This window comes from Podarcis liolepis (assembly GCF_965112155.1).
Source record: "Podarcis liolepis genome assembly, chromosome: 5".
NCBI classification, from domain to species: Eukaryota; Metazoa; Chordata; class Lepidosauria; order Squamata; family Lacertidae; genus Podarcis; species Podarcis liolepis.
The window spans coordinates 3,220,273-3,235,932 of NC_139556.1; the positions used below are offsets into that span (position 1 = coordinate 3,220,273).

General features: G+C 43.6%; 1 protein-coding gene across 2 annotated transcripts in view; it reads right to left on the reverse strand.

The window, feature by feature from the left end:
• The window catches only part of FBLN1 (fibulin 1), a 54,486-nt gene that overhangs the window by 35,905 nt on the left and 2,921 nt on the right, over positions 1-15,660 (reverse strand). For both annotated transcript variants that reach the window (XM_083503360.1, XM_083503361.1), the window contains exons 2-9: positions 12,759-12,858; positions 9,543-9,675; positions 7,382-7,550; positions 5,830-5,889; positions 4,932-5,033; positions 2,390-2,521; positions 1,719-1,856; positions 1,349-1,492 (exon numbers count right to left, since the gene is read on the reverse strand). In XM_083503360.1, the coding sequence (XP_083359486.1) occupies positions 1,349-1,492; positions 1,719-1,856; positions 2,390-2,521; positions 4,932-5,033; positions 5,830-5,889; positions 7,382-7,550; positions 9,543-9,675; positions 12,759-12,858 (978 nt within the window). The remainder of the gene's footprint in view (positions 1-1,348; positions 1,493-1,718; positions 1,857-2,389; positions 2,522-4,931; positions 5,034-5,829; positions 5,890-7,381; positions 7,551-9,542; positions 9,676-12,758; positions 12,859-15,660) is intronic.

The following is a 15,660-nucleotide window of genomic DNA, read 5'->3' on the forward strand; positions in this document are numbered from 1 at the left end:
CGCATGGAGTGCATGGGTTTCCCAACTCATCTCACAACTGTGCATAGACCAGTCATGTCAAGAGTGTCCTTGGAGCACCGTGGGTGTTTATGTGGTCTAGGGCATCTTGATGCTGCCATGCCACCTGGGGGAATCTCTGCTGACAAATGCTGCCTTGGCCAGTTCTCTATCCTTTTTAAAGTGATCTGCAAAAACACTTAGAGGTCTTTTGGTCTTTGGAATGTTGAGCGGCTGCTAGAAATAACTTTTAGATTTTGGGACTGTTCTTGACCTGTTGTGAGCTATCGTAACTTGGCATTTTATTGCTTTACTGTGTTGATTCCTTTGCAAATATTAATGTTGATTACACACCCAAGGAAACATTCTATAATGCAGCAGACTACAGCAAAATTTCCATTTATGTTGAAGTGAGTACGCCCAAGAAGCTTTTGTTGAACAGTCAAGCAAACCTGTAAAAAAATTCAAAGCCTTTCTCTGCGTTTTGTCCAAGTCCTGGGCACTACAGGCAGACAAGGCCGTGCAAACGGCAATGAAAAAGCTTATTCTTAAGATGCCAGGTTTTCAAGACTCCAAAGATCTGTCTAATACCTGATCCATGGGTCCACTGAGTACTGCTCAGAGAAACCTGAGGATCAAGGGGGACTATGCAATCCTTGGGCTGGAAACTCTCCAAGAAAACAGAACCAAAGCTTAGGCAGAGCTTCCAGCCTAATAATTGTAGGCAGGGCTGGGGATTGGTGCACGGCCACTAATAGCACTTGGGCTGAGAGAGACAGCACATGCCATGGAGCCCTGCTCTGTCTGGGTGGTCCTGTATTTCACAGCACTTTTGCTCCCATGGTTCCGAAGCTTCTTTGAGCTCTGCCCTGTGGGGCAATCACTCGGGTAAGTATTACACAGCTCCTTAGAGTTTTAGAAAACAGCCTTTGGGGTCCTAAATATTTATTTAGGAATGTTATATAGCACTCAAGATTTTTTAGCAAAAAAAACCTCTTGGAAGATAGCAGAAGTGAAAATGACATTAAAAAGACTTGTTGTGGCTCAGCTCTGTTCTAAAATATGGTAATTTTTAAAAGGAAACAAAACAGAAAGGAGGGTGTGAGCATCACGTCTTCATGTAATGGACATTTAGGTACTTTTTCATGCAACGCCCACAGGTTTCAGTAGTGGCTTCTGGCTTAGATGGCTGTTTGTGATCAGGTCCATCAATAGCGGAACTGAGCTTCTGTGCCCAGAGGCAATATACCAGGGAGCACCAATGGCAGGGTGGCTGTCACCATGCCTGACCTCTCCCGGGGCGTCTCTCCAGGAGGAAGGATGCAGGATTAAATGGACCCTTTGTACCAACCTACACATCTTGTGCCTTCTTCGTTTAGATGGTAGCCTCGCCCACAGTTCGGCACATTCCTCTGGCAAGCGTAAGACCCATCCGTGTTGATGCAAGTCTGTCCAGGAGGACAAGGTGCGTTCGCACTCAAGCATTCATTGATATCTACAACAGAACAAACATTAAATTAAAAGGGTAACTTTTAAGAGCAGAACACCAACCTTAAAATCTTAACTGAGCATGCTCCCTTGAAAAGACAAAGCATAGGCAGGGACAGCATAAACGGAGGAAATTTCCCAGTGGCAATAGTGGGGCAGCTGTAACAGCAGCTAGCCTCTCAGGAATGACACCCAGGTCAATGGTACTGGCTTTCAGGCGCAACATGCCTTACCAATACAGTTGCCCAGTGCATCTTGTATAAAGCCGCTCCTGCACTGTTGCTTGGGTCGGCAACGGAAGGATCCTGGAGTATTCTGACAGATAAAATCGGGGAGGCAGTTATGAGTATCAGTCTCACACTCGTCAATATCTGGTACATCACAAAAGAAAGAATTTGTTAGCGTAAGGTCTTGCAGAGCCATCTTGTCATGCTTCAGACACAAGCAACATTTAAGCAAATCGGACCAAATGTGGGTTTTTAAATTATTATTCTAAAGGTATAACCACACTGCAGGATTAAGGTAGAACTAGGCGTTATAGCAGCAAACATGTGGTGCCAAAGCCACATTAGTCACTATAACAGGAATCAAGCTGGCAAAGGGCTGCACTTATAAGGACTAACAGTGGGAGGGCTTATCCTGCCTACGCTACTCTGAAAATACTCCCCAAATACATTTTCACCTCAGCTGGGTGGGCTTCTAATTTCAGAGCCCAGCATGAGAAAAGGTGTCCCGCTTTGTAGCATACACTACAGCAAACACTAGTGTACATGTGGCAAACAAGCTTCCTGCATTATGTGTGAACTGGGCCTAACACAGCAAATTTCAAGAGAACAGGATACATTAGTAGCGGCTAAGAACTACAGCAACCATCTATCTCTCTTGTGAGAAGTCTGAAACATACCTTTGCAGAGGTTGTTCTCTGTCAGTTCATAACCAGTCCCACAGCTGGTCTCCCGCTGACAGCGGAAAGATCCTGCTGTATTGATACAAATTTGTCCAACGGCACAAGGGTTGGTAAGGCATTCATTCATATCTAGAAATAATCAAGGGGGAAATATGTGAAACGGCAACTTTGCCATACCATACGACTATCAGGAAGTCAAAGTCAGAGAATGCTCGCTGGTGTTCAGGAAGTAAGCAGTGTGTATGTGTAATGAGTATGGGTTGCTCGTGCGTAAGTTGCCGCCTCCCCTGGCTATGTTGCCTGGTTAAACCTTTCTGTCTGGACAGCCCTTCACTTCGTGGCTGCCTCAGTCACTAGCAGAATCCGTCAGTGGGCGTTTCTTAAACCTTTTCCAGCATAAAAGCTGTTTGACGCCAAGTCTCCTCCTACTCTCCCTGCGCAGAAGGGCGTGGGTAGCGGAGGACCCGTGCTCTCCCCGCTGGTGTCTGGTGAAGAGTCCTGGAGCCCTCTCGCCGATTCCCCCATCTGCCCCCCTTTATCCCTGGTGTTGCGCTGATTTGCTTCCCCATCTGTTGAGCTGCCTCTCCCCCTGCTGGGCCCTTCTCTAGCATCATTTGAGAGCCTTCCCTCCGCCTCTAGCTCCGATGTCAGTTCCCTGACAGTATGCTTAGACTCTCAAAGTAACAAAAACTTATTTCTCATGTAATATTCATAAAAGAAAGGGAGAAGGAAAGCAAAACTAAACTTGACGAAGAGAGTCATTCTTCTCCTTTTTGGTTAGATACACTTTATGTCCCTCCAGTTTCCCCAGCTCTGCTGACCTCCTGCCAATCTCATGGCAGTTTCTTCAGAGGAAAAGAATCAAATTCCACACACTGCTACTAATCCTCAGCAAAATACACCTCATGCCACAACATCCCATCCTGTGGATTCCCTACTGCCTGCATGCGCTGCACAGCCCTGGCTGCTGCTGCTGGTGGCGCTGGTGGCGGCGGTCGGAGCAAGAAAATGCGCAACATAATGATTTCTGCTTTCCCAGAGCTAAGAAAGCTAACCAACAAATAACTGAGCCACAGTTTGTCTGAACTCAGTCTTAACTAAAAGTTTATTCTTTTATTCCTCTTATCCTTTCATAAATGTGCAAGTTGCCTATTTCCTCCTATTCAGTTGAAAAATCTGCATCTCATTAGTCAACTGCAAAAGACCCAGTGCATATAACGGAACTCAGTTACACCCAGTATGTAATAATAGTTTAATTAGCTTTTAAACAATTATCTTATATATGTTTTTAGCTTTTGGTGTTTTATCCATGTTGATTCAGTTTTTGTAAGATGCCTTGAGTCCCGTTCTAGGGAAAAGATGGGATGATGATGATGATGATGTAATATTCTTTCTGTCCCTAGTGCCAAAGATTTTTCTGATCCATTTCAATTCATGTTTGCTGCAGCCCCAGTGCATATATTAGCCTCCTCTTCAGCCTAATCCTATGCCAAGTTAGCTTTCAGGGATTTGGGTCTGCCTATCTTGGTCACATGTTACATTTGCCACGTGAGAGCAGGCAAGCCATGAGAAATTCTGAAAGCTCCTGCAGCAGCCAGAGAAAGCTACACAACACCAAAAGGAGCAGGGGAAATTAGCTTCTACACAGAGATATAAGGCGAGACAAATAAGGGATGAAGAAAAGGGGCCAGTAGCTGATTCTTCACTGTATGCGTTGTGTGTGTGCACGTCATTTCTATCCTGGGCAGTATTCTCCACTTCTTAGTGTAATAGGTGGAAATTTAGGAGACCTGGGTTCAAATCCTTACTCAGCTACGACTATTACTGAGCTACCTTGGACCAGTCACTGGTTCCCTATTTTCAAAAAACCAAGTTCCTTGAAGGAAGGTGGGCTGCAAGAAATGCAGTATGGAAAGAATCCCCCTTGAAGGTTGTCCCTGCACAGCTCCAAACACTCTCTCTAAAGCCATGACTTCAAACCTAATGGCTTTAGGGAGAGAGAGGAAGCATAAGGCACCTGCACTGTCTGTTCTTCCCTGCAACATCTGAAGCCCCTCTTACTGATCTAATAACCTGTAGCTGGAATGAACTACCCCAGGCAGTAGGAGAGTATTTTTCATGACACACACACACACACACACACACACACACACACACACACACACTGCTGCACATAGAAAACTAAATGGCAGGAAGAAGTGTTGCAGCATCACTTTCCCAGCAAGTTTTCTATGTGCAAGAGTGTGCACGATTGCTCTTTTATGAAGCAGCACTCAGTGGAGCAAGTGCACACCTGCATACTGAAGTGGTATCGCTGAGATAAACAGGCTTTCTGCTTCACCAAGAACAAGGCTTTAGTGCTGCCCTAAACACAGGGATATGGTGTGTGCACAAACTCACTCTTATGTTCTGTTCCTCTCTTGATTTACTCCGCAAGCTTACTTTGAGTACTTGAACAGCAGGACCCACATAGCCAGAATTATTTCTCTAAATAAAGGACAAAACTATAAAAGAAAAGCAAACGGCAACCTTTCTTTACCTTCACAAGTGAAGCCATCAGGCTGAAGCTGGTAGCCCATGAAGCAAGAGCAGAGAACACTTGAGCCAGAGTCCCTGCACTGCTGGGTGCAAGGGCCGCCTCCTGCGAAGGACAACAGCAGAAGACAGCGAGTTCTTTTAAAGTTCATCCTTAAGAAACCCAAAGACCAGCATCAAGCATTTGCCCTTTAACAGCATTGTATCTTCCTTAATTTCTTTTGGAGAAAACAAACAATTAACTACAAATTAGTGGTTCAAAACCAAAACAGAATACTCTTTTGTTTCCACTATTATGTGTATCCTAAATTTGCATTGTTCAGTCAAGGTAAGCCCAAAATGGAAAGAGGGATCTGTGAATGGGATGGTTGCCATCATTCATGAATTCATAGAATTGTAGAGCTGGGACACCAAGGGTCATCTAGTCCAACCCCCAGCAATGCAGTGCACATGAAATGGCAACGCTGACTATAGATAGCAGTCTGCATGCACTGCCAACAAAATAGAGCTAAGCTGCTGTGGAGGACTTGTAATGTGCCTTCTACACAGCCCACGCAACCAAAAAATGGTAGACAATATTAATTTTACAGGGTGCCTGACTAAAGGCTTAAGAGTGACATTAGTATTAGGAGCAAACTGTGCAATATGGACAAATGCAGCAGAGCTGGGGTGGCTCAGTCAATAAAGCAAGACACTCCTAATCTCAGGGGCATGGGTTCGGGCCCCATGCATTGCAGGGGTTAGACTAGATGACCCTAGTGGTCCCTTCAACTCTACAATTCTATTATTGTAGTGGTTTCTCAGTGAGCCAGGAGGCCCCTGAACAGATTCAGTCACAAACTCAGACTGGTCTGACAAACAGCTTCTCTCTCTCAGCCCTGCCCCACAAATTAGTAAATTACCTCTGCAGCGGTCATTAAGGTAATGATCCTCATTATCAACTTCCACTGGGGATGCTGCGTCTTGAGGGAGAAAAAAAGCCAAACATTAGGAGAGTGAGACAGAAAGGTCAAGCCTGCTAAAATAAAATGGCCCTTTGTCCTGTTATTTAGAATGGATCTTGATGTACGAAGTCTTGTTTATGACTCTGTTTCAAATCTGAGGTTTATATGACCATTTGTAACAGGTCAATTACCACACAGTGACTCCTGCCAGACATTTTCTCGTAGAGATGCTTTTTTAAGGGTAATTCCCAAGATAGTTGGATTTAGGCCAAATCTGCCTCAGAGTGAGAATGTTATCTGTAGTCCTATTCCATCCAGAGTTTTGTAAATGTGGTAGTTAGTTCCTCAACTGCTGTCTGGCCTAGATTTTTAGTTGCTGAGGCTAACTCATTACATGCTGTCTCAGGAAAGGCGTTGTCTAAAGGTCTTTGACTGAGAATTAAACAAGGACAAGGGGTCATCTAACAGGTCCTTGACTGAGAATTGCCATGAACCTCAGCCACACAGGTTGCTTCTAAATATTTGCAGATGCAACTGAAGTTAAAATGACTCCAAAAGCAGACCCAGTAAGTATTGTTGAACATCAACAGAGTTATTTGGTAACAGAGTTATTTGAGTTATAATGTTTAAAAAATAGATTTGTTTTGTTTTTTCCACTCTGTATGCTCCTTTCTCACAAATGGACAGAACGGTTCTGAATTAAGTGTCTGTAGGCCAGGCAAGGAGAGTAACAAAACAGTAACAAAAACAACATTTTGTGAGGTCACTTTGACCACTAGCACTTCATGTTCTTTTTGTTTCTCTGGCATTCCATGAGATTTAAGGGCAGGAGATTGGGACGCCACATGGTAATGCAAGCCTCATAATGGTTAAGGATTACCTAGAACATGGAGTTGTTAAAGATTTAGATAAAAAGGGAGCTTTTTTTTACTTCTTTCAGTATTGCTGTAGCACATTGAAACTCCAGCTATCGGCAGAGAGAGAAACAAAACACTGACCGATGGCTTGTGCAGTTGTGAACCACACCAACAGCAGCAACCTGATCAAGCAACTTGTGAAGGTGTTGTTTAGGAACACACAGATATTTCATAGAGCAACCACAGAAGTGGCAGTTCAGGGGTGATGCTGGAGCCCCCAACACCGTCTTCTCTTTGGTGTGTGCATCAGCAGAAAGTGAGGCAATGATGAAGCCTCATAACTGGCCACTCCTTCAGGTGAGCTAAGTATATAACTCAGGTGTGTAAACTAGGCCAGGATCTGCCCCTAAAATCCTTGCAATGCACAGAGGATATGTGGAAATGCCCAAGCAAGACAAGCGGATTTGGAAGGTGTTCCCTGAAGGTAGACAACTTCAAAACCCCAGCTCTGAGACATCAACCATTTCTGCACATGGCGAATTCCTAGCGCAATCTCATTAAATTTCATTAGTTCTGAACTGAACTAAATCCGAAACAATTCCCCTCTACGTATTTCAAAAATAAAGTTGTGCTGGGGGGGGGGTGTAACTTACCTAGTTCTTTGTTAGGATCATCAACAATTAACGTGTCAGAGTTTTCTTGCCCCTCAACACAGCAAGCTCGGAAGACCAAACCACACTGGTATCCCATCAGGAGGCTCTGCTCACAGCTGTTCCCTTGCTTTTGGGCCACCTTCCCCATAAAGCAGCAATAACAACATTTCTGCCAAAATGCAATACAGACATTATCAATGAGCTTTATAGTATTGTATTAGCAGCCACATTCAGGTTCCTTTTTGCAGCCCAGTGGCCCCTCACGTTGGCTGCTACTCTAAACCATGTCCTCTCCGCTTTCCCTCAGTCCTCCTCCCCTCCCCTGGTGTTCATCACATCATGTATTTATTTTAAAAATATTTCTATACGGATAAAAGTTCTCATAATGTATTTTGGGGGGTCTCTGGGGAAATTGAAAGGAGCTGTTATGTAATGTAATATAATAAGAATAATTTTTATTACATTTCCCAACATATATTTCACAAACAACCAAAAGTCAACCTGTGGCATATTTCATACATTACCAAAGGCCTATATGTTGCTCTCAGTCCAGTGGTTCCCTCCAGAATATCTTTGCTCTCATACTCCATACATTATTTTTGCTTCTTTGATGCCCACATAATACATATACAAGAACAGATCTTAACTATGACTTTTTAAAAAAAAATCTTCATATAAATACAATAGCGGAGAAATGGCAAATCCCATTTTGATGGACAGTAGAGATAAATAATATAAATGACTAGTATGCCTGTCGGCTGTATCCAGCTGTGCTATCCCCACCCCCAAAGATGGCTGTGGCTGGTGGACAAGTTGTAAGTTAGGCTCTGACGAAGCACTAAAATAACAGCAGCCCTTTACCACTCCTGTAACCTCCTCAACATCCATGGATACTCAACTCATGCTGAGATGTCAATGCAATGAGATTTTCCCCACCTTCACCACCAGCTCCTGCATCTCACTACAGGGGAAACTCTCGATGTGCTGAGGATCCCAATTATTTTCATTTATTACATTTAAATCTTGCCTTTGTTCTGTGATGGGCACCAAAGTAGTCTCCCATCTGGCTCCTGACCAGATTCAGACCTGCTTAGTTTCACCCAGGTTGGTGCATTAATCTATTTCATGTCCTAGAACCAATTCTGGGACAGAGGAGACACAGGGAAGGTTATTTTGGGTAGCTGCCACACATCAGCCATAATATTTAGTTCCAGTATAAGAAAGAGCAGCATAAAGCTTTGTAATCTCAACAATGGGTGATATTGCCAATTAGCAAACACCAGCAGCGTCGAGAAGCAAACATTGTGCTAACGGTACGTTAAGGAGTTGCCACAAGAGGGCTATTGCTTGTTGACTTAAACAATGTTGTAGGCGGAAGTATATAGGAAAACCTAAGAATTACAGTGGTGCCCCGCAAGACGAATGCCTCGCAAGACAAAAAACTCGCTAGACGAAAGGTTTTTCCGTTTTCGATTTGCCTCGCAAGACGAATTTCCCTATGGGCTTGCTTCGCAAGACGAAAACGTCTCGCGACTTTTTTTTCTTTGTCTAAAAACAAAGACATGTTTTGTTTATAAAGTTAATTTATTTTCCCTTAAATTTTTGAACTGCTCTTTACAGTATGTGTGACTTTAAAGAGCAGTTAATAAACTGTTGTTGTACCAAATTTGGCTTTGTTTGGACTTTTTTTGACCATAGGAACGCATTAATTGATTTTCAATGCATTCCTATGGGATTTCGTGATTCGCAAGACGAAAAATTCGCTAGACGACAAAAAATGCGGAACGAATTAATTTCGTCTTGCGGGGCACCACTGTACAATGTTTTAGAACACACCATTCATCTAATGTGGGGTACTGGCTGGGTACGTTAGGGCACACCCAACCTAGATGCTACACACTATAGGGGAATAAATACAAATATGAATATATTAAATATAATATATAATATAGGTATAATATAATAAAGGGCAAGCTGCCTCCTCCTACCAGTCTTCTTACTGAGGAGCTGATATGATCCCCAGAATGCCAGGTTCCAGTAACACTGTGGAAAGCTAGACTCCAGGAGGCTTGAATACAATGCTGTGCCTGAGAGGTTAAATTCTGAGCCATAATTCAAGGCAAACGGTTGATATCAAATAATGGCAACTCTGAAATCTCACCTTAATGACTTTGTCTTCACAGGTAGTATTGCCTTCATTGGAATCACAGTCTTCATGCTTGCTGGCAATTGCTATTCCTGCTGTGCAACGCAGCTCTTCCAGTTGATTGAGGCAGCATTGTTCCTGAGCTATGCTACAAATAAGTAAAAAGAATGGGAGGGGAGGTGGGTGTGTCTGAGGCCAAGCACATAAAGGCTTGTATGGTAATATTTGCCTCAAGCCAAAATCTCAGCATCTTCAGACAGTCCACAAGCTGTAGCCAAGGCTTCTTTCTAATGGCTTATGGTTTGTCTGGAGGAGACAAACCACGAGTCCAAGTTCAGACAACGCACCAAGCCCAAACCATAGTTTAGCTTGCAGCAGCACAACAATAGCAAGACCAGAGGAAGAACAAAGTGGTCATGATTTCCGCTTGAAGAGGTCGCTAAATTGTGGTTTGGCATGGTGTTACGTGTGAATTGGGCCAGTGAAATCTATATTTAGTTAGGCTTTACTGAGAGTTTAAAAGCAAAGTATGGAGAGGTAGGGCAGTGTTTCCCAACCTTGGGCCTCCAGCTGTTTTTGGACTACAACTCCCATCATCCCTAGCTAGCAAGACCAGTGGTCAGGGATGATGGGAATTGTAGTTCAAAAACAGCTGGAGGCCCAAGGTTGGGAAACACTGAGGTAGGGAAACTGCCCTGAAGATGTTGATGATGATGATGATTAGTGTCACACCTGCCCTGAGTTAGAAAAAAACATAGTTCTAAATTAGAATTTGACATCTGCTTTCAGCCAAGTATGGTTAGTGTTCCACTTAGGGCAGCCTAGTGGGGGCAAGAGAAGCGGGGAATGGGGGTTCACAAGAGAGCAGGGCAGAAGGATACATGAGCCTGAGTCGTGTCCTGATTTCTTAATCTTGGTTAAGAGCTCAGAAAAGCATACATCTGCACCAAACCAGCTACACAACCTGGTTGCTTTTAGTTTAATTAAGGTTAGCCAGTGTAACACCCTCCAAATGTTATTGGACTACAGCTTCCATCATCCATGACCATTGGCTATGCTAGCTATGGATGATGGGAACTGTAGTCCAACAACACCTGAGGAACTTCACATTGGCTCTTCCTGGTTTAGATACATACATAACACCAAGCAACATAATCTGTAGTTAAATGTTATGCATTATATCCAGCTAAGTCACAAGTAGAACAGACCTACTGAAGCCAATGACTTGGCAAACAGTGCATTGGTTTACTCAGAGTATAGCTTAGTTGGGTACAATTCTTGGACAGGGCATACCTCTCTTTCCCAACCCTCTCAATACAAACAACATACTTTTTTTAAAAAAGTAAGTCTTTGTCCAATGAATAAAGCCAACCAAGAGATCTTTAAAGAAACAGAATTGTGGGCTTTTACTTCACCTCTTCATCAGATTTACAATTAGCAGAGAAAGCCTGCATTCCTGTTCATTAAATGAACTGTAGCTCCAGAACTCTTTCATGTCTTCTGCTATCCCTTCCAGAGGGTGAATGCTTAAAAACAGCATGATTTTCCTAACTGCATCAGGACTGCTCTTATTTCCCTTTCATTCATTTCCATAAAAACCATTCAAAGTGCAGGCTATATCTTAAAGGGGGAAATTCCTCTAGCACCAATCTAGTTTCAAGTGTTTGGGAGGGGAGTCCCTCACCTTCTCATTTCCATCATTTTCCAGAGAACATTGTGGTTAAATAAGGAACTTGCTAAGTTGGTATTTAGCAAAAGGAGGGACCTCCTGCTCTTTTCAACAAACTCATTTATGGAAATCAATTTGAACAGGGTGTTTACAGGGTACGTGTAAGCAATATCAGCCTAATTCTGTGTAAGGCAGTAAACCTATTCTAGCTCAAGTTCCTCTCTGACGTGCCAATTTTTCATCCCCAGAGGGATTTTAATGGGGGTGGGAGGCGGGTTGCAGAGGAACACTCATTCTTAGTGGACCTCAGCTTCAATTTGTACAAGTGGTACAGTCAAGTCACAAATATACCACCTCGGCTAGGGGGTGGTGAGGTGGGCCCCTGCCAGGGGCACAGGCAATGGGGGGGCAAAATTGGCTTAAAAATATGTCCATAAATATAAATATTGATTATTGCCTCATAAGAAATGGTTTTAAATAGAGGGTGAATTGAATGGGGGGGTTGGAGGAGAGGCGGAAAGAAGAGCCAATTTGTCCATGGCTATGGGGCGCAATCTGGACAGTTCTGCCAGGGGCGCAATATCACCCAGCTACGGCTCTGGCAACAAACATGCCCATTATGTGACGTTAAAGGAGTAGCAGTTATAATAACCTAGGCCCAGGCGAAACCCGTGTGTGGGTGGTAATCTCATATGTGGAGTGGAGTGGAGTGAACTCCCTCCACATTACATCAAAATACATGAGTGACATGGAGCCTTGAATGCAGAGCCCAAAGGCACAGCAACTGGGTTTGAGTGATTTTTAGGCTGAAAGATCCTGCAAATGATGGTCCATGCAGCCCCAAGATCACACATTCTTAGTTAAAACAGTTATACACCATGTTGACTATGTACAAAGTGACCTTAAAAAGTAAAAAAATCTTTAAAATATAAAACACAGTTCAAGTAATAATAATATTTAACGAAGTATGACTACCCACCAGGGGGACAAAATACTGCAGTGCCATCCCTATGGTGCCAGGGCCATGTGACTTGAGGCACCAAGAGGAGCTAGGCTGCGTTCCTCAATTTGATTCCTCAACAGGATTTCCCCTTTTCCTGACCCCTGTCTATGTTTCATCTTTTTAAAGTTTTATTGTTATTCAAGCAATTTCAAATCAAGTTAAGTTTTATCTGTCAACCACGTTGTGTAGGAGGCCGTAATCAATGCCAATATAAATGCAAAAATTCACCAAGTACTAGCAGACAGGATTGCAAAACACATTCTTTCCATTCTTAAAAAGAAATCAAGCCAATTACAAATCTGAAAAGCAAGACAACAAATATTTTCCCCAAAAAGGTTCTTTTCAGAGTGCTGTTTATAGATTGGGCAGGAGGCCCCTATTTTTCCACTAAAGACTACTATCATGGGAAGAAGTCCCAGGTCAGTGTCCGAAATGGGACCCTACAGTAGCAGTGAAGAGAAAACTTAGGACACTGGGCTTTCAAGGCCAATGCTTTATCCCAGAGGAGTAGTCTATCTCTTGCTATAACAACAAGCAAGCAAGCTGCTTTGAAGAATACCTGCATTCTTTGGAATCAGGATGTGATGGCAGAGAACTACAATCTCTCTTTTGACTTGCCCATTCATATCCCTGTGAGCAGCAGCTCTCCACTGAAGTTTCTGCAGAAAGAAAAAACAAGTGTGTTTTAGAAGCACTCAGGAAATGACACTGAGGAATCATCTGTCCATTCTCCCTGCAGAGGCAGATCTAGCTGCTCTGGCACCCAGAGTGGCACACATGCTGGTCACCCGGGGGTCAGGGCGAGTGGCAAGCATCCCAGGAGGGCGGAGCTGCGATGTCACCCCCCCCCCATGGATGATACCCGGGGCAGACCGCAGCCACCGCACCCCACTTCCTCCGCCGGATGACATAATCAGGGTGCAATGGAGGCAGCAAAGGATGCCACCTTTGCTGCCTTCACAGACACTACGAAGGTTCGATGCCGAGCCCTTGCCAGTGTTCGGTTGCATTCATCCGGACCTTTCTCCCACTTGCATTTTAGTTGTCTCCCAGCTTGTTTCCTTGCCCTAAACTCTGGAGTATACCAGGGAGCCAAACCTGAACCTACTGCCAACCAACTTTCTTGAGTGACCTAATGAATGAAGAAAAATGTCTCAGTGGTCCTCTTTTAAACCGCTTTCAACTGTATATCTGAGATATAATCATAATAATGCTGTTACTGCTCTTAGATTGAAATAATCCACTTGGAGTAAGGATGTGGAAGAAGCCCCCTAACACAACAGTAAAATCTTATGAAATCAAGATGAATTAAAAACTATTTTTAAATAAAAAATGCAGACGTGAAAAGACAGAACACATGGGGGAAATTAAGGAATTTAAAATTACAAAGAAAACGAAATTAACTATACAGCTGACAAATACATCAAAAGGAAAAAGAATACCAAAAAGAACTAAACTGAACAGACTGCAATCCTAAACACTGTGACATTTAGGCAGCCTAACTGTGTGCACATTGCAACCTTAGTTATTTGGACTTCAGATTATTTGCGGACAATGGCCAGGTCTAGCAAAATAAACACAGTTAATGAGCAACAGGATTACAGACATACTTAATATTTCATGCACAAAAGTTCACTACGCAGCAGGCACATTAGAACTAATAAACGAGTCACTCTAATTGTTATTTTTAAAAAATTATTGCAGTCTTGCAACTGGTTCAAATCACTGCCTAGGCTGGCCAAAACTCCAGCTGAAAGAATTTCAATGACATTGGATTAGACACAGTGGTGTCCAAACTTTTTTCAAAGAGGGCCAGATTTGATGAAGTGAAGGGCCATGAGGGCCAACCAAAGTTGTTGACAGTTGTTTTTAGGATTTTAACAGATTAAACCGACTGGCGGGCTGGATTAGGCCCCCCAAACAGACTTTGGAAATGCCTGGATTAGAGCTTCAAGTAACTCCAAAGGTGTCAGTCAGTAGGCATTACAACAGCCGTCTTCCTTCTTTCATACTGATCAGATGACCTGAATTTACAATCTCGGCTGAGAGAAAAGTCTAGCCTTAAGAAAAAAGCAGACACTAATACTGCAGAAGAATTAGCCCCTTATCATATACAGTGGTACCTCGGTTTACAAACTTAATCCGTTCCGGAAATCCGTTCTTAAACTGAAACCATTCTTAAACCGAGACACACTTTCCCTAATGAGGCCTCCTCCCGCCGGTGCCCTTCCACCGTTCTGATTCCGTTCTCAGACTGAGGTAAAGTTCACAAACCAGGACACTACTTCCAGTTTTGAGGAGTTCGTAAGCTGAATCGTTTGTAAACAGGACTTTTCTTAAACCAAGGTACCACTGTATACATATCCAACAAAGCCCCATATATTATAAATATATATAAAACAAACTGGGGGCCTTTCTCATGCTACCGCCATTCACATACTTGAGCCAGCCTGTATAGCCAGATAAAATTTGTGGTTGCAATGACCCCCAATAGTGGATGATACAATCTTGCATCTAGTAGGGTTGCCATGTGTCCTCTTTTTCCAGGACACATCCTCTTTTTCATGGATATGTAAAATGAGAGTCATCATAGTGATCCATAGCTAAAAGAAGTCGGCAAATGTGTCTTCAAAATACAGCAACCCAGGCACCTTACTGCCATATTGAGTGCACCAAACAGAGAGCAAGCATGCACACAACACATCTATTTCATGCTGAATGTCAGGAGCAGGTTGGCAATAAATCACAAGTTTATTCAAAGAAACATGGTCAACTCAGGAGGCCAGGCCTAGGGAGCACAGCAACTCCTCCCGGTAGATTGTGCCCCTATGAGCCGTTGTGGGGCCTGAAGGTCCCCACCTTCCCATAGTTCCCTAAGTCTTCTCCTCCCCCGGGTCCTTCCCAGGCAACCTGAGACTTTGCCGCCTTGTTTGTTTTTGCTTCACACTCTTCGTACCCCTTCTGGTTCTGAGATACCAGGTGGGAGGAGATCAGGTCACCCTGGTCTCCTACCCCCTAAAATGATATGCCCTAATGGACTATGCCATTTGACAGTACCAGCGGAGAAGAAAACCTGGGATTACAGTAGCGCCATTTACTCATCCTGCCCCCACACTTCACCTCACCAGCACACAGAGAGAGCAAGTGCATGGAAGGGGAAGCAGGACAACATCAACTGGACCAGCCTCAACAGCTATGCACTCAGCGCAATGCCTGAAATGAAAGCCTACAGTCATACAAATGTACGCCTATAACCCTCAGGGCTCCCAATTGCATGGAGAGTCTACCCATCAGCTGCCCCTTCAAATGTTGTGTTGGCACAGAAGTTAGGGGTGGGTGGGCACATCCCTGTTGAGACGTTCCTTTTCTCCTTCAGAGTACTATATGTATGGAGATCTATATCTAGAGAATCACAGACTTGTAGAGCTGGAAGAGAGACAAGGTCTAAAAATGTTTAGACT